This window comes from Antennarius striatus, chromosome 9, assembly GCF_040054535.1.
Source record: "Antennarius striatus isolate MH-2024 chromosome 9, ASM4005453v1, whole genome shotgun sequence".
In the NCBI taxonomy this organism is placed as follows: Eukaryota; Metazoa; Chordata; class Actinopteri; order Lophiiformes; family Antennariidae; genus Antennarius; species Antennarius striatus.
The window spans coordinates 5,346,306-5,364,071 of record NC_090784.1 but is presented as its reverse complement, the minus strand read 5'-3'; the positions used below and the strand labels follow the sequence as shown (position 1 = coordinate 5,364,071).

The 17,766-nt window shown below is 41.0% G+C and overlaps 1 protein-coding gene across 3 annotated transcripts; it reads right to left on the bottom strand.

The window, feature by feature from the left end:
• Positions 1-948: 948 nt before the first annotated feature.
• On the bottom strand, positions 949-17,374 carry ube3d (ubiquitin protein ligase E3D). 3 transcript variants are annotated; one of them, XR_011037062.1, is made up of 11 exons: positions 17,102-17,374; positions 14,742-14,953; positions 14,300-14,390; positions 13,040-13,262; positions 12,531-12,603; positions 12,370-12,448; positions 11,738-11,846; positions 10,301-10,467; positions 10,103-10,210; positions 8,739-8,807; positions 7,682-7,819 (listed from the first exon to the last, which is right to left on the bottom strand). XR_011037062.1 is itself a non-coding variant. In XM_068323743.1 (11 exons), exons 1-10 carry the CDS (start codon positions 17,191-17,193, stop codon positions 8,798-8,800), a joined length of 1,164 nt encoding a protein of 387 aa, XP_068179844.1. In that variant the 5' UTR covers positions 17,194-17,374; the 3' UTR covers positions 7,734-7,819; positions 8,755-8,797. The 3 variants fall into 3 exon arrangements, 2 of the variants coding, with proteins under 2 accessions (XP_068179843.1, XP_068179844.1); XM_068323743.1 differs by having other exon boundaries at positions 7,734-7,819; positions 8,755-8,807; XM_068323742.1 differs by lacking the exons at positions 8,739-8,807; positions 10,103-10,210 and adding an exon at positions 949-1,295 and having other exon boundaries at positions 7,681-7,819.
• Positions 17,375-17,766: the final 392 nt, after the last annotated feature.

Below are 17,766 nucleotides of genomic sequence, written 5' to 3'. Positions count from 1 at the left end.
CTTCACTTCACTGACGGAGCTCTGCCGTCAGTTTGTTTTTAACACATTCAAAACGTTCCCAAATCAGTTTCCGGTAAAAGCAAAAATATTCAAATGTCAAGATAAGATTATTTAGATATTTATATTTTCAGAAACTAAACTCATGAAACTACTGTATTATGAAAAAGAAAATTTTGATCCAAGAAATATTTATATTGATGATTTGGGTTGAATGCTAACGTTCACATACTAACACGCTCAAAAGCTGCTCCAGCAACCCCATGACCAGCAACAGCGGGAAAAGCAGCTAATGAAGATGAATGAACTGTAATATAAAAAATCTTTAATTAGCAGGTTAGCACACAAACATGTCCCAGTCAGGTCTAAACAGCGATTCTACAGCTTATAAGAATAAAACTGAAATTCTCCCAATGTTGTTGAAATTCATCCAGAGGGAAACATGAATGTGTGTCTAAAAATTAAGCTGACAAGAAAAAAAATATTAACCTCATGGTGGCACTGGAGCACCAGGGATCAGTACATCATCTGGAAACCCTGAATGTCTGTTTTCAAACTTTACAGGCAGAACATCTGTTGACAAAAAAACTAAGTCTGAGAAGTGGTGGACACTACTGATGCTGACAACTAACATAGTCAAAGAACAATGACAGAGGGAGAGAGCATACTATGTTTGGAATTAAAGCTCCTCCCCCTTTGTTTTATTTAACTACACACATTCACAATTCTTCAGTCCCTGACACACACACACACACACACACACGCACACTTACATTTAAGCTTGCGACTAGACAAAGATCACCTATAGCTCCACCAGCTGTAATTACAGTACACTCAATTGAAGGATACACTGCTGTACCCTGTGGCTAAAGTGCCTCTATAATGAGCTTTCATCAGAAGCCAAATTAAGAACAATGTCCCAAATATCAATCAACAGATCTTTGGAGGCAATACGATGAATCAGTTTATTCACTTTAGTTTGGTTGAGGATGGTTGCTAAAATACAACAGTAGCGTTTGAAACAAACAAAAAAAACCCTCATCTTAACAGATCATATGACACTTTTTAACTTTAAAAATAATTACAAAAAAAACTTTTAAAAATAATTACAATCAAATATTATAATGTATGAAAAACAATTATGATGTTGTCAACGTGGTCTTGAAACTGTTTTCAAGTGATGACTCAGCTGCTGCTCTCAGTCGTCTCCGATCCTTTTGAAGTGTCTACAGGACTGATGAGCGGAGTCTTCAACCCTTGGCATCTGACCTTTGACCTCATAGTCTCAGGTACGCCACCTAACAACAACAGGGAAAAGTTCAGAGAAAGGTTAAATCCACCTCGATGCTTAACAATAGGAAAAAATAACTGAATCTGGTGATTTACAAAGCTCCAGTTTGTACAGCGAAATGAGTTTTGCTCTCCAAACCACAGATATACTGGATTCCACTGTCTGGTGATCAGCAAACCATTATCTGCAATTAAAGTCATTATAAAACAAAAAAAAAACACAGGTGGCAGACATTTATTCATCTTCATAAACACACAGTCACATAAACAAAGCACACAGAAGGAATCACTTGGCCTTGCGCTCTCTCTCTCTCTCTGCCTCCATCTGCTATTCCTGGGTGTTTGCCTGCTACAGACAATGGCCACGCTCCGTGAGGGCTCTATATTGGGAAGATAGATGAGGGCATTTGCTACACTCAAGGCCCTGTCTTCACCATCCCTATGCCAATGTCTGTTCACCACTCAAGCACATCAATGGTAATTCATACAAATGATAACAAATGGCAACTGGACGTGAGCTGTTTGGAATACAACCTTGGGCCACAGAAAAATAAGAAAGATCATGACAAAGAACCAGAACAATGAGTATATGTGGGGGAGGATTATACCTGAAGTGTTGTGAGGTAGAAGATGGGACACACAAGCTGGCAAAAAAAGGTGGTGACAGAGGCACAAAATCCTAAATTTCTTCTTAAGAGCTGAAAGTTGCAATCACTGGTGCTGTGGCCGAGTTGGGAAGACCTGAAGCTTCACTATATGAGGTTAAAGTAGAACAAATTTAAAGCTGAATGAGTTCTTAAAACCTTAGAGTCTGAGGCACCACAAAGCTCACTGCTTCCAGTCTGATCTGTAGCCCATGAACTCACTGCTGTGTATCTGTTGACATCAACTGATACTATTATCATTATATTAATAATGAATTACATTATCATCATGATATTAATTATATTATACTGTATATGGAGTGTATACAGTGTATATGAATATATACAATGTATAAGTATATGAGTACATATGAGCACACACACACACACACACACACACACAATATTAATACACAATACACATATTGCCAACAGGATTTGCTCAGCTATCCATATCATGGAATTCCGGTTCCAATCACTTCCATGGCCACAGGTGTATAAAATCCAGCACTACACATTCAGAACCACTTCTACAATCACTTGTGAATGAACTGGTTGCTCCCAGGGGCTCAGTGAATCCCAGCCTGGTAAAGCCACAGGATGACACCTGTGCACTGAGGCCATCCATCTCCATCTTCATCCGCTCATCTGTTCATCCCTGTTGAAGCCGCTGGCAGGGGCAGCGGCTTCAACAGGGAACCCCAAACTTCCCTTTTCCCCGGCCACATCAACCCTCCACCTGGTCCTGGGTCTGCCCCGATGCCTCCTCCCAGCTGTACGTGCCAGGAACATCTCCCTAGGGACGCACCCTGGTGGCATCCGCACCAGATGCCCAGACCACCTCAGCTGACTCCTTTCTACACGAAGGAGCAGCAGCTCTACTCTGAGCCCCTGGCGATACCAGTGTTTCTCACCGTATCTCTAACGGAGACACCATCTACCCGCCTGAGAAAGCCCATTCTGGCCGCTTGTATCTGCGATCTCGTTCTTTTTGTCATGACCGCAGTAAGGCCAGACATGAAATTTCCCCGCTAGTAAATATTTGACAAGCAAATGTTAGTAGTTCTATAAAAAAGTGGAAGCGATTGAGAAAACAGCAACTCAACCATGCAATGGTAGCCACATTTATATTTTTTCTCAGTGTTTATATTATATACAGTATATACACACACACATATATATATATATATACACACATATATAATTATATTTAATTCGTTTTTCAATATTTTAAAAAATAGCTAAAAGGGACACCTTGAAATAATTATCTAAATGTTATGAACAGCAGGATTCATCTAATACCACTCCAACTGGTAGTCAAATGCACTTTGATTAAACAGATCCAAGAAGACTAAAAAATAAAATAAGGAAAAATAACATCCATAATCCATGTAGAATAAATCAAAATCTTCATTTTCATTATACTGCAGGTCAACAACATAGAATGGCAACATTTCCTTGAAGAGTAAAATCCACCTCACATGCAAGAAGAGCTATCCTGACGTGAACACTAACCAGGGCCAGCATCACAGACTCCAGCTCTGCTGATGAATACTTTGCTATCCATCGGTCCGTATGCAATGAATCGAGCCCTATGCATCTCACGGTAAGTCATTTATTTCAACAAAGTGCAGCTTTCCTGCTGGGAAGCGGCGTGGATTGCAGAAAGACTGAGGCAATGTATGATCGATACGTCTCCTCAGTAACTCATTGTAAAGTGTTGGATCAGATTGTGTCTAACCAGCATGGCCAATCTGTGTGAGTGAGGATGAGACTAATGAGGTGGAGGGAGAAGTGTCCTCTGTTCCCAGGGTAAAAAGTGACACTCGGAGGTTGAACCACTTTATACCCCATTACACCGACAGGATGAAGAGTGGGGAAAAGAGCACAGAAAATACTCGAATTTCCACATGCAGCAAAATAACAAGCTGGGCTAAGGTGTAGACCATTATGTACTCACGGCACCACAGATGTAATCAGTTACACACCCCACACCCCAGAAACTGAAATGTACTTCAAAAAAAAATATTTTTAAAAAAAAAATCACGAAATACTGACATTGGGTTTTATTCTATCCCAATGCAGCTGCTCCTGGTCATTTTCTGTTCACTAAAAATTAGAGCTACACCAGCATGGTGGTTACACATTTAATGTAGAACCCAGTAAAACTGTAATCTTAGCTGTGTTTTTATGTCCACGCTGACCACATCAGGGACTGATTTTCAGTCTGTTGGGTACGGAATAGTGCAGCTGATAACACATCAGACATTTCATGGCCTACACTCTCACATCTCAGCGGGAGAAGCACACATCCATGTTATAATAATGGCTGCATTCCGTTTGGGTCCGTCAGTTCGTTTTCAGACATTTTGACAGGAAAAGCACGAGTGTTAATAATGCCTTTAATGGCTTAGTACCTTAATAAGCAACACTTCAGAGGTAGCATGAACACCATTGTTCTCAATGTTGTTAATCAGACCTGCATCCACACATCCAATACACACATTAAATAGATATATATATATATACTTTATTAATCCAGGAGGAAATTCCACATACATATTAGACATACAGTATTTGAGATGTGATTACTCAAATGTTAAATTGGAGTTAGAGGGAACACATGACCACTACAGCTTGTGTAATGAATGTGTCCTTGACTCCATTGAAGGATCTCTTTTAAAGAACTCACAACAACAGAAACAATGAACTGCACATTATCTGACTTCCTTTTAGTTTACTCTATAGCAGAATAAGTTTGTTGACTTGAGCGAGAACAAAGTGTTAAAAAAAAAACACGCTGCACATTTCCACTCATCTCACACTTGATCTACTGATAAAACCCTGGACTTCATTATAAATGGTGTTAAAACTGAAAGTTGTTGAGTCAGAGGAAACTTAATAAGGGTAGATATGGGACTACGTCAAATTATAAATCACAACTACCTTCCTGTATATTTGGCATTAAATGAAATACGAGATGTTTTTTGGTGTTATTTTGCTGAGGCTTCGATGTACCTGCCAATCGTAGCTGCCAAATTAAAATGCATCCTGCTAATACTTACAGCTGTTTGTCCACAATCATTCGACCAATCTCTCCATATATACTTCCTGTATGACTGGATCATATTATTCATATTAAACATGACATTTTTTGCAAATGAAAGATGCTACTGTATCCCTGGGGCATTCTTATTTCTTCCTTTCCTGTGACTTCTCAAGTAGATGCAATTCTTCTGCTCATTGCACACTTCCAGACCACCATCCAAATGCATGTTGGTCTCTCTCCTCTAACACTGAAAGCCAAACTATTTTTCAAAAAGCATTAACAGTGTTAAACAGGCACTCCCAGATGCTTTCAGACCATATCTAGTAACACTAGATGTCCCTGTGATCATATTACCACCCTATCCTCTGCCTCTAACAGCGCTAGCTTCAACTATCACAAGTGCTCAAGTGCATCGTTTTATCACACTTTCTTTCCTTCTGTAGCCGCTTCCACCACCAGACAGATACTATGTCCAATGTATGGATCGCTTTAGCTGTAACCTTCTCCATTTCAGCAGCCTACCCCCCTGCAGAAGATAGTACTGCTTATAATTGGACCGCAATGATACTCATATTGTCTAAAACTGTGACCTTTACGTAGTCTAGTATCAGCATCTAGCAGCAAGATCCTGAAGAAATAGTGTCTGTTCTCATACTTGGAATGACAGCAAAGCTCTTGTGATAATGTACGAAAAAAGTTTTTTTTTTTAAAAAGGATGTTTTCATGAGTTTGTCATGCTCAGTGCTCGTGGTGTGAGTGAATACACGGTATGTATGTGAGCAACGATACCATCTGGCTAACAGGAGCCTCCTGGAGGGTGAAATAATTAGAATAACAAAAGATCAGTAGAGCCATAGATCACAGTGTGAAGGTAAAATATTAGAGCTTTCTCCCTGAGCTCAGGTGGACATAACATAAGACAGTTCAGAGTCGGCTTCTCTTTCTCTCTCTCTCACACACACACACACACACACACACACGCACGCACGCACACACACACACACACACATTTTTACTTTCTTAGTTGTAAGTGCAGATTTGGGCTCCCTGAGCTGCACAACTACGAACACCTCCTCCATCTTCACAAGCCTGTGTAGTTCACTTCAACAGCAGGGTGGCATACACATATGGTTGAGCTGCACCGTGTAAATGCAGTCATTTGAAAGACTCACATATCATATCAAACAGCTGTGACTTGCTGTGGTGAGCCGTCATTTACTATGTACAAGTAGACTTAACAAATACAGCAAATTGTAAAAATTGTCATTTTTTAACAATTTGTTTACCCATTAGAAACACCAACCTTTGCTCATAGAAATCACAAGCCTATTAGATAATTACTAATGAACTAGTTAACGGATTAGGGTAATATTCACTAAAATAGATGACTGAAAAGACCCAGTGCTTTTTTAAAAACCTTTTCCAATCAGTTAACTAAATCTAAAAACCTTTACAATGGATTGTAAATACGTACTTGATGGCTGTGTACAGTTAATCATACTGAACCTACAACACAGGAACATGGCTGTAATGCTTTTATCATATTCTTTTGTGTAGCCTTAAGATTTTCACACTAGTTTAAATTCTCAGAAAGTGTGTTTTCCTTCTAAATTTTAACGCTCTAACTGGTGCTCTCTCTGAAAACCATCATGGCTGAGTTGTCAGAGTATGAAGTTGTGGTTTTGGGGTTTGGTAAGGCCAAAAGAGACACAAATCTCGTGAAATGTTTAGCAGGTTACAGTTTAGTTACTACTCTGGACATGGCTCTAGGCTGAATGAATTCAGCATGACGGAGAGGGTGTAACAACGTTTAATATTTATGAGGAAAAAAAACAGCAAGGAAGCACTTTTTCTCTGTTGCTATTTTACTCGATCTTTCAGTCTGTTTGACTTCACATTTTACTGTAGTGGTTTCATTTCAATTCATTTCATTTTTTTCACAAGAAGGAAGCATAGCCTCATTAGAACAGGTCTACAGTTCAGATTGAGACTCAAAGCCTCGGAGTTAACAGCAGGAGAAGAGTCTTACAATAAAAGAGACTTTACATGAAGTACAATAGCTGCTTTGCTCACCTTATATTATTCCAGCTGTCGCATAGTTTGGCAGATGAAAAATTTGTTCAAGTGTAGGAGTCCTTTCCTAAACTTTCTGAGCAGGAAATAGAGTATAATAATGCTAATTATCCTTGTAACTATGTTTCAGAGAATAGACCTGTCAGCAAAGTTAACACCTCCTATTTTCTAGTCAAAGGGTTTCCCCCTTGGTGTCTCCAGCTAAATTTACACGTTTTTGCACAATAGCAAGGGTATGAAAGCTGGAATAAGGCTGACAAAAGTAGAACCTTACATTTGACCCGCATAATCCCTAAAGCAAAGCTGTTAGCCGAAAGCTCTGAATCATGAAATTAATTAAGGGGGATGAAAAGACTGTCAGGCTCCACTGAATAATGGATAAACAAGGTGCTGTAAGTAAGAAGTAAGCAAAATAAGTGATTGCTGACAGCTCAAAGAGTCCCTGCTGTACATCTAATGCAGTTTTACATAAAAGATGAAGATAAATGGGATGACTATAAATCAGCTTATACTGCATACTATCAGCATAAGCCTTTTACAAACATCAGCAAACACGTGGCTAATGAAAGATCTGACATGCCTTAATGTCCATCTGTTGCCCTTTGCAGTGCACAGTGACTGTCTCACCTCATAAGACCTCATGCAGCGCAGAGACGCAGGGAGAGTGGAGTTGCTGTCATCCAGCACTTGAAGCAGTTCCTCACACACCTTCAGGGGCAGAACCACAGGATGTCCAATGGCATTGACCTCCCAACTACTTATGATGCTGAAAACACACACAGAGAAGAGTAGGAGTGATTTACAGTGACGATCACAGCATCACATAACCAGGATGAGGCCAGGAATAGCTGCTCTCCATTTCACGCTGAAGAATATTTCATTGAGCAGTTTTTAAATGGCAAATTCAACTAGATAACCAAGGATACATAAAAGTGGATTGATGGCAAGTGTAAGTGTATAAGAAAAAGAGTAGGGGACTGAAGCACGAAGAGGAAGAGTGATTGAGGGAAGAAAGATTGATCCTCTGTCAGTGTGTGGTGCTGCTGCAGTTTGTTTGGGCGCCATTTAGCCATCTGTCCTGTCGAGAAGTTCCCCTCAAAGTTTTGACAGTTCTACTTAAGACATCACGCTGGGGAGGTGGTGATGTAACTATTGTTTTAGACATTAGACATTTGCTATTAGCAACAACTAGCATCTTCAATGGGTTTTAAATCTTATCAAGTTATGATGTACAACTATATGGCACCTCAAGCCATCGCTATTATTAATTTAAGGAAACACTTAAGGAAATGTCGGCAAGCTGAAGACTCTCCAGCCTACACAACTCCCATTACACTCAGACCTACATCCTTTTACTACGGAACTGAGTTGGAGACTGCAACTCATATTTCACTCATAATCAAGTCACTGCCATTAGTGAATAATAATCATAATCCACTGATTCTCCAGCTAATTATCAGTTTTAACTACACATACTGTGACCTCTGACCCCGGTCAGCCATGACGGGCTCCTCAGTAAGAGGCCCCCAGTTCGATTCTTTCGGCAAGACTTTTAATATAAAATGTCAGACATGAGTGATGAAGAGTGAAAGCCAAAATTATGCGACGGTGCATTTCAGTAACACCAGTATTTAGTTTTGTAAGTCGTCTGAGAAAAGCCAGAAATCAATTTAAAAAGCAGTCACCCAAATAAAAAAGCACCTCATCGCCGACTTCAATGCGTTGTCGCTGGTGTGGTTGATGATCAGCGGAGGCTGAAAAATACGAGAAACACTGGCTGAACTCAGCACGTCTTGTGAAATACAGCTTGTGGACTCATCTTTAAGGGCTTGTATGTAGCGGATACAGGTTCATGTGTAAAAGTCCTGCATCAGCTTTAAACACTATGTCTCTATCACTCCTTTCCACCTGATTTTTACATCCCGCGAAGCCGTGATGTATCGTAATGGTCAGTGTTTGTGTGCTCGTTCGTCCGTCCACCAAATATCTTCACAACCATTGCGGATTAAAAGATGAAACTAAAAGCATATTACTCGGGCAGCAAAGAGGATGGAAAATGAGATGATGACCTTCAGAAAACTAGATCAAGGTCAAATTCCAACTTTTGTAAAAAAAATTTAAAATATCTCAGGAAATCAGATAAAAATACAAAGCAGAGGAAGGCAAGAGGAGGAAAATTAGATCACAACCTTGACCTTGAAAAACTAGGTCAAGGTCAAATTTTCACTTTTATACCTTTTTTAGGTACACATCTCGGAAACCTGATGAGATACGATCACAAAACAAAAAGCGACATTTTCAGGAAGCCAGAGGCACAAAAATGTGATGATGTCATGGGATGTTGCAGTTTCTGACTATCTTGTTTCTGGAGTGGTTGGTTTGTGCTTAGCAAGGGTTACGCAAAACAATTAGAGGAATCATTTTCACATACTCAGTAGAAGGACTGCGCTTGGTTCAGGCAACATTCCATGAATTGCAGTGTTTATTCTTATTCAGGCTCGGCTAAAACAGCTGCATTCCAGTCAAAAGTGTCTTTCATGGCTTCACTTCTGTCTTTGCACCCAACATAGTAAAACACTCCTGTTTTAAACGCATTTTACCCCCTCTGACTGAGAAGACATTTTTTTTCCCTTTTATGTGAACTTTTTCTCTAATTACCCTTTCTCTGTCAGTCAGCCGGTGGGGGCATGTCAAAATGGCAGAAACATCAGAACTTTTGTTCTGCGTTCACTCTTGCTGCAGGGAAGAGGAGGAGGAGGAAGAGGCGGAGGGGAAAAAACGCTGACTACGGATTCAGTTGAAAATAATGAGGGTAGAAGGCTTCTCCATTGGGGAGCAGCTACGCCGTACATGGTGAACCACAAGCAGCACGTCCACCTACACCTCTCTAATGCATCACAGGGTGGTACACAGAGCCTCACTCCTGTCAAATAAAAAAGAAAACATCCCCTCCATGTGCATCAAACACGAGTGCAGCTACTGCTACCTCACTACCGAGATGAGAAACACCTTTGATGACAATCTGATTCAGAAAATAATAGACAATTACATCTGAGCAGGACCATCAGAGCAAAGAGTTCTATTAAGACATGGAATCCGTTCACCAAAGTGCTCTTTCTTTTCTCGCAGTGAGTTCAGACATGTGGCGACGGAGAGGCTGTGTTGGAAAGATAAAAAGGATTAGATAAAGAAGAAAAAAAATAAAGAGCGATGGGAAGGAGTGCGAGGTAATTTTCTTTTTCCTTACTCTCTCTGCTGGATGCCAGGGTGAGAGCAGGAGGTGTAGAGGAGCTTCAAGGCACGAGCTGCTCTGGGTGATGGACTGTGAGGAGGCAGAGCGCTGACAGACCCCTCCCCCCGGATGTACATCTCTGGGATGGACGCAGTGATGGAGTCGATGTTCAGCAACCAGACCTGTGGTTTGGAGAAGACGGGTCACTGAACGCTTCAGACACTCGCCGTCCACCATGTCACCTCCATACATCCCCTCAGGTGCACCTGCAGCACAGCAACACTTTAGCGACGCTGCTGTGCTTTTATTGATCCTTCAATGTAGCCTGGGGGACATCTCCATACACACTCAATACGGTTTTATCACTTTTATACTCCACGGCTTTTTCTAATTATATGAAAATTGAAGTTTGTCACTGAGAAAGAAACACGAGTTCACAGTTGGAAGATTTTTTTTTCTCCAAATGCTCCATATTTGCGATTAGATTTCATTAAATGCACAGAAATCGCTCAAACCCAAAAGTCAGTACAGTGATTTGTGTAAGTGGAGTTTTGCTGCAGTTTCCCAAAAAAACAGGTCTTTGGGGAAGTTTATTTTTAGAATTCTAATGATCGATTTTCACATACAACAGTAAGAAGCAATCAGTCAACACTCAGTAAACAGTCAGCCAGCATGGTGCTCATTTCTGGTGTAGTTAAAGACAGGGACAATTCCCACAGGCGTCTCACAGTAATGTTTTTATGTGCCCAAATCTGCAGCATAAACAAAATGCACACACACACACATATATATATATATAAACTATTACTTCACCCACTGTGTACACGACACACACACAGCAGTAGGAACAGGAATTAGCAGCAGCGCATTTTTGCTGCCAGGCTAAAACTGGGGTAAAATTCAACTAGAACATCAAATAAGCGTCAAACCTTAAAGCCATTCATCTTCAAGCAACTGGTCAGAAAATGAAAAGTGGTCAGTGGAGAACGTTTTAATGTCGTTTATCAACTCAGAAGAAAAGCAGCAGAACGTTTCCTCACGATACCCGCCGCAGCTCAGTGTTTGGGATGTCAACTGATAATGACTCGTTTTGGTTTGTGATCTTAAAATATGGACATTATGAAAAGGACAAAACAAACAAAAAAAAATTGCAGAGTTTTTACAGTTCACTCCTTCATATGAATCCACATTAAAATGTAACGTGGGCCACAATATAACTTTATTACAGTAATAAACCTATTGCTTTAGCCACTTCTACCAAATCCATGCGTGGCTGATTTGTGCAAACCTGAAAGCCTTTCATTATGTTCAACAGATATAAAATTAAAGTCAATCAGCTCCTCACATCCCTTAAAGAGACTACTTAACACTTTCTCCGTTCACAAAATCATCGAGTTGTCTAACTTCAATAAAATGTCAAGGGTTTCTCTGATTATATTTGATTTTTCTTACCAATAAAAAGGCTTTTCCATCGGGAGTCTGGACAGAAAAGTGGAAGGTGCTCAGAGTGTTGGACAGATGCATCAGCCTGGCTGCTATGACCTTCTCCAGGAAGACGGATCTGTTCGAGAGAACAGAGAAATCTATAAAAGCAAGTCTAAAACTGTTGAGTATTTAACAGACTTGATAGCAGACACCGTGCTGACATCTCTGACACCCTTCATGACATTTCAAACTTTGGGTCTTAGCCATCTTTATCTCTAAGGTATGACCCAAGAACTCATCAGTCAGTGAGTCCACAGAGAAGTGTATTATAGTAAATGAAGTAGGATTAAATGAAACTGAATTAAATGAAACTGAATTAAATTAATTAAATTATTTGTAAATTATCGTTTAAACAGATTAAATCCAAGGCTGGTTTCATTCTCCAGTTTAATGAATTCCAGTCAGTGTCATTGTATACCTGGGGTGGCACTGCTTTATGTGAAGACACAAATATATATCAACTGTTGTAATTAAAGCAGAATGAATGTGAGCTCTCACAGACGCTCCTCAATCCCCGGCACAAAGCACATACTTTCTATTTTTGTGTCCCCATGTGCTTCAGCAGTTACTGTCACCACTTGGCTCGGGTAAAAACTTGCCTGTTCAGTGAGGATTCTGCCTTTCTGTCTCCCACAGCGGGCTCCACCACCACCTGTGTCATGTATAGTTTCAGGGTCTCTGGAAGACACAGATGAGAACGGCTCATAAACTCAGTTGACAAATGTGGTAATTTATGAAAATCCATTAAAACGAGGGGTACCTGGAGAGACAGACTCCCCCAGCACTGATGAACAGCTCTTGCAGGAGATGAGTGCCAAGCGCTGGCAGGATTTCTACAAAGCAGAAGAAAATACAGAAAATTGTTCACCATGAAGCACCGATAACTTCACCTTCATGGAGCAGGAGAAACAGAATCCGAGGGCAGATTGCCAGATTTGTTGCTCTGCTCCTTCATTTTCTCTCAGTTTCTTACATGTAACTGAGCTGCGATGAGTCTTGTGTCCATCGCTACAGTTTGACCTCAATGATGCAACCTTCTGAGAAACACATGACAATTTCTTGCTTTCATTCGAAACAAACTGGTCGTGGGATCTGCTTGAGGTTTCTTCCTGTTAAAAGGCAGTCTTTGCTCACTACTCTTGCCAAATCATTGCTCAATGGAAGAACGCTGGGTTTGTGTAAAGAGTCTTCTTGAAAAGTTTACGTTCTAAATGTGGCACAATTCAAATAAAACTGACTTGACTTACATTTCCTGTGTGCGTTGCTCACCTTTGGCTCCTGACCGTCCCCTGAGCTGACAGGACTCACATCCTCAGTCAGAGTCTGCTCACAGCTGCCATCCCTGGACAGCAGCAGGAAGGTGTCTCCGAGCAAACAGTCTTTTTCTCGAGGTAGCAACTTCTTGTTAGCAAACGGATCTGGGTGACAACACCAGTCGTCCACAATGGCGTTCCAGTTGCCATTGGGGAGTGGAAGAACTCGCTTGAACGCTCTGAAGGAGAGAAAGGTAGGTTACTATAAATGTCCAGTGATGTTTAGCAATCGTCCCTCGATAACCAGTTTCCTCAGGGCCAGAGACGAACACACTACAAGAAAAAGTGATCGGACAAAAAACGAGAGATGGTTATTTTTCTGATTTTCCTTTACTTTTTTTTTGTCTTTTTAAGTCCTCGAGGAGTAATCAGAATATTGGTCTTTTACCGCAACACTTGAAAAGTTATGATATCACAATGACAAACATGTTAACATAGTTATTTTTATGCATATGCTCTCTGGCTATAATAAAAACACGCAAAGGCCAAGTGCATAAATAGGTAATTATTGATCATCTAAATGAGAAGAGCTGGCAGAATGGCAAATAAGACAAAATTAAAAACCTCCACCAAACCAAACAGAAGAACGAACAGGAAGATGTAATTAATCATGTGGATAAGAAGGGATCTTTGTCCATAACAACCACATTCACAGCCTTCTAGTTACTCACTAGACTACGTTAAAATTGTAATAACCATGTAAAAATCGATGCCCCACCAGACAGAGTTTTTTTGTGGATCAATTCTGGGAAATGAGCACTACGAAAACTTTCCGTTTGTACTTTTTGCAAACATTGCTGAAGGCAAAAAAGAAAGTTTTTTAGTGGGTTATTGCTGAGAAACATAGCCAGAGGCCAAGGTTCTGGGTTTTGCAGCTACTGCAATTTTCTGCGTGTCACACTGCCGACCACAGAAAGCTACAAACTTAAGGCAATCAGAACAATACCACAGTCCAACTGAACCACCTCAAGGTGAGAAACACAATTGTTTCTCAATAGACAGCGCTGACCTTTACGTCACAGCGGTTCTATAAGTCTAACCCACTGCTACTGACAACTGTGGACTCCAGTTCCTTTATCCAATTTTTCTTTTCCAGACTGTCACTTTCTACCGCCGGGTCGCACCATCAATAAACACCTGCTCCTCTTCCTGCGGAGGAGGTTGTAAATAAAAACCCATTTGCACTGTTGCTACTCCTCGTCCATCTGTTCCTCACCTGTCTTCCAGCAGCCTAGTTTTGCAGCCCTGGCAGTGGAAGCAATAAGTCTCTTTTGCCCGGAGGGTCTCTATCAAGCTGTCAAAAGCCTCTGTAGAGAAGCAAAGGTAAACAAATAAATGAGTCAGATTCACGGAAAGGGTGGAAACGTTGCACAACAGAGTTTAAATCAATAAAATACTGGATGGTGAAGGAAGTTAGAGGGCGATCCACCCGGTTCTGATTGGATTTGTATATGAATGTGCTTTGCTGTAACTTTCTCTCGCACCATGACATTATAAAAAGTCAGGAAATGACCATTTTCATTTGATCAAATCAAAAATGAAGCATTAACAAGACAACAAAGAGCTGCTTTTGGGCTTTTTAGGATCCAAATAATGCAAAAAATGTCAACTCTGTTGTAGCCCTGGTAGAGAGAGCTACCAGCTGATGTGAACATCACCTTCATCTGTGCTTCTTGCCACATCAATACGAAGTCTGAAATGCAGTTCGTCCTCACTAGACTCCCCTGCAGGTGTCGGGATGCAGGATCCCCGCTCGAAGGTGACTCCTGCTGGCAGAGAAATGCTCAGCTCTCCCCCGGGAGTCTGGACGGAGAGAGATGAGGTTCCACCGGTCACAGTTACATCTGCAGGACTTCTGGCTACATCCTTCCTGGAGGGCAGCAGATGGGAGCAAATGCTTTAAACTCAGATTTAGGAGAAGAGACACAAATTTAAAAAAAATTTTTTTTTAAATCCAGATTTGTTCTATACTGAGTCATATGGGTGGATAGGTGCTTGTTCCATTTTCATGTTTTAAAAATGAATCTTAGCTTAGCATTAGGACTGGAAATGGTAGATGGGTTTTTAGAAGTAGGTAAAATAAAATCATACACATAATGATGGAGGAGCTGTAATTAATCACGCCTCAATTCAGAGATTAATCAATCAGTCATCAGAGCACAAAACTGTGGTTTTCTCCAATCTTATAAGACAAAAAGAGTCAAACACTTTCCACAGTAACGGGCTACTAAACTATGTCACTATTAGAAATAATACTAAAATATCCCATAATCACATTTGGCATATATAACTACTGAGGAGTGTTGCAGTCTCATCTAATATAAGTGATGTTCATGAGGACCGCTGGCTGGAAGGATCAGTCACAGCAGCTCCCCTGAGAGGAACTTCACAAGAATTTATTCTGCCCTCGTGGGAATTTTTTCTCTTACATTTTACTGAAACCACTGACAGTGTGAAGTTCTGCTCTGACTCATTGGGGACTTTCATCTTCTGCTGTGCAGTGGTGTGTAGGGTCTCATCTGTACTACACATTCTGTAGTACAGCAGTACATTCACGTTACTGTCTGTCAGATCTCATGAACCCCATCTAGTGATGCTGTAGCTGCATTACAGTGACGTTCAGCAGCAGAGACACCTGTTTGCTCCTCTGAACCAACAACCTCCATCTATAGTGACACACGTTAGACCACGATGGACCTTTGATGGTAATTACATCTGGATTAATTACATAATTACATCTGGATTCAAAGCTAGTGCTTTGATTTATGAAAGTAGGTCAAAGCACCAGCTCTGATCTTTGACCTATGCAAGTAAGTCAGGGTGCAATTTTGAATTCAGGGGTGTCGCGGGATGTTGCAGTCTGACTGCATTGGTTCTCTGCATTGGAGGAGCTTCCAGTCTGCACTTTGATACCCTCTGGTTTGACAAGACAAATAAATTGACTTCTCCGCTGGTGACTGTTTATTAATTACTAATTAATAGTAATGATATACATAATCTTTATTGATAAACTTTACAAGTTCAAGTCTAAAATGCTCTGAATAAACATTAACCAATAAACCAATTGAGATTGTTTTCTTAAGTTATCGCTCGGGGATTTTCGTGAGTCCCAAAAAAGTTGTAAGTTTTAGCCTTTTTTTCCCTAAAAATAAGGACGCCACTGTGGCTACACAGGCTAAAAACCTTGTAGCCACTCTGGAATTGACTCCACCTATGGCGAAGTGACGAATGGTGAGTGATAGCCCAGGATGGTGATGGATCGGTGATGTTCTGGAGCTGCTTTGCCTCCTCACTGGAAACCAGCAGCCTGTAAGTCAGTGAACTATAAGTGAGGAAGATGAAGTCTAGCCTTCACTGGATCCCAAAACACAGGATCGGTTTCAGGACAAGTCCTGGATCATTGTCGAGGTCACCGTGCTTGAATCTCCATATGAACATAAACCAGGAAATATTACAGAACGGGGACTGTGAGCAATGGCCTGAGACAGACACCGCAACATCCTGCAACACCCCTGAATTCAAAATTTTATCCTGACCTACTCGTATAGGTCAAAGATCAAAGCCAGTGCACTGACCTACTGTCATAGATCAAAACACTGGCTTTGATCTATGGTCCTACTCACACTGGCGCCTTCTTTCTGTCTTATCCTGAGTTTACAAAAGTTAAAATTTGACCATGACCTAGTTTGCTCGAGGTCACCATCTCACGTTCATCCCCTTTGCTGCCCGATCTACAACAGTTGTGAAGATACCTGGTGGACATACGAACGAGCGGACGAACTAACGAACGAACACCGACAATTACATCATCGCTTTGAAGCGGGGTGTAGTGAACACATGAAGCCTAACAAAGGTGTCACGATTCACGAAACATCACGGAGAAATTCAAACCGCTGCTAGCTCATGTTAGCCACGCATGGTTTATGGCTAGCTTCGGATTTGAGCTCAGCGAAGTAGTTCCCGGACAGGCCGCCGAAGTTCCCTTTCACCGGAACGGGGCTGTTTCTGGGGGCACTACCTGACGATGAGCAGCCCGGTCTGAAGCCTCTTCCTCAGCTCTAAGAAGATTCCCGCTGTCTGTGGTCTGGCTGACATCTGCGGGTCTGACATTCGAGCAGCGCGTTGTTCACACAGGATGATTAAAAAAAACAACTCAAATTGGACTCAGTGTGGTTCTGTGAGCGTGGACAGCACCAGAACAGTCCCAGGTGAACAAACACTAAGTCAGATGTGTCGGATATTAGCGGGATCCATAGGTTGATTCTGTCTGCAACGTGATGATGCCAGCGGAATTAAGTGTGCCGTAGTAGGATGACAGCTTCCGGTTGCTATTTCAAAATAAAGGCGTGAACAAAAGCCTTATCACAGAAAAATTAAAAAGTACAGTACTCCACACCAGCCATAATTACGAGAATCTCTAGTTTGCTAAAGATTCGCATACGTTTGTGTAATTTCACCAAGAGGTATTGATAAAGTACATTTCTAATTTGGTTGCATGCATGATTGTGTCATTTATTTCCAGGTGAATATTTGCTTTGGTGCCCCTCTGATTGAAGGAAATGCTCCAAATGACAATAATGTAAGATTGTTTGTTCTTAAACTTATTCCTTTGTATATTGATTATGCATTTTAGCAACGTACTAAAACTACTATTTTCTTTTCTTCTGTGTCCCTCCAACCTAC

Coding starts and splice junctions, on each gene's coding strand:
- ube3d (XM_068323742.1), bottom strand. CDS start 17,193: ATGTCAGACCCGCAGATGTCAGCCAGACCACAGACAGCGGGAATCTTC. Junction 13,263..14,299: donor ACTAGGCTGCTGGAAGACAG/GTGAGGAACAGA, acceptor TCTCTCCTTCAG/AGCGTTCAAGCGAGTTCTTC. Junction 7,820..10,300: donor CCTGGCATCCAGCAGAGAGA/GTAAGGAAAAAG, acceptor GTGTGTTTTCAG/CATCATAAGTAGTTGGGAGG.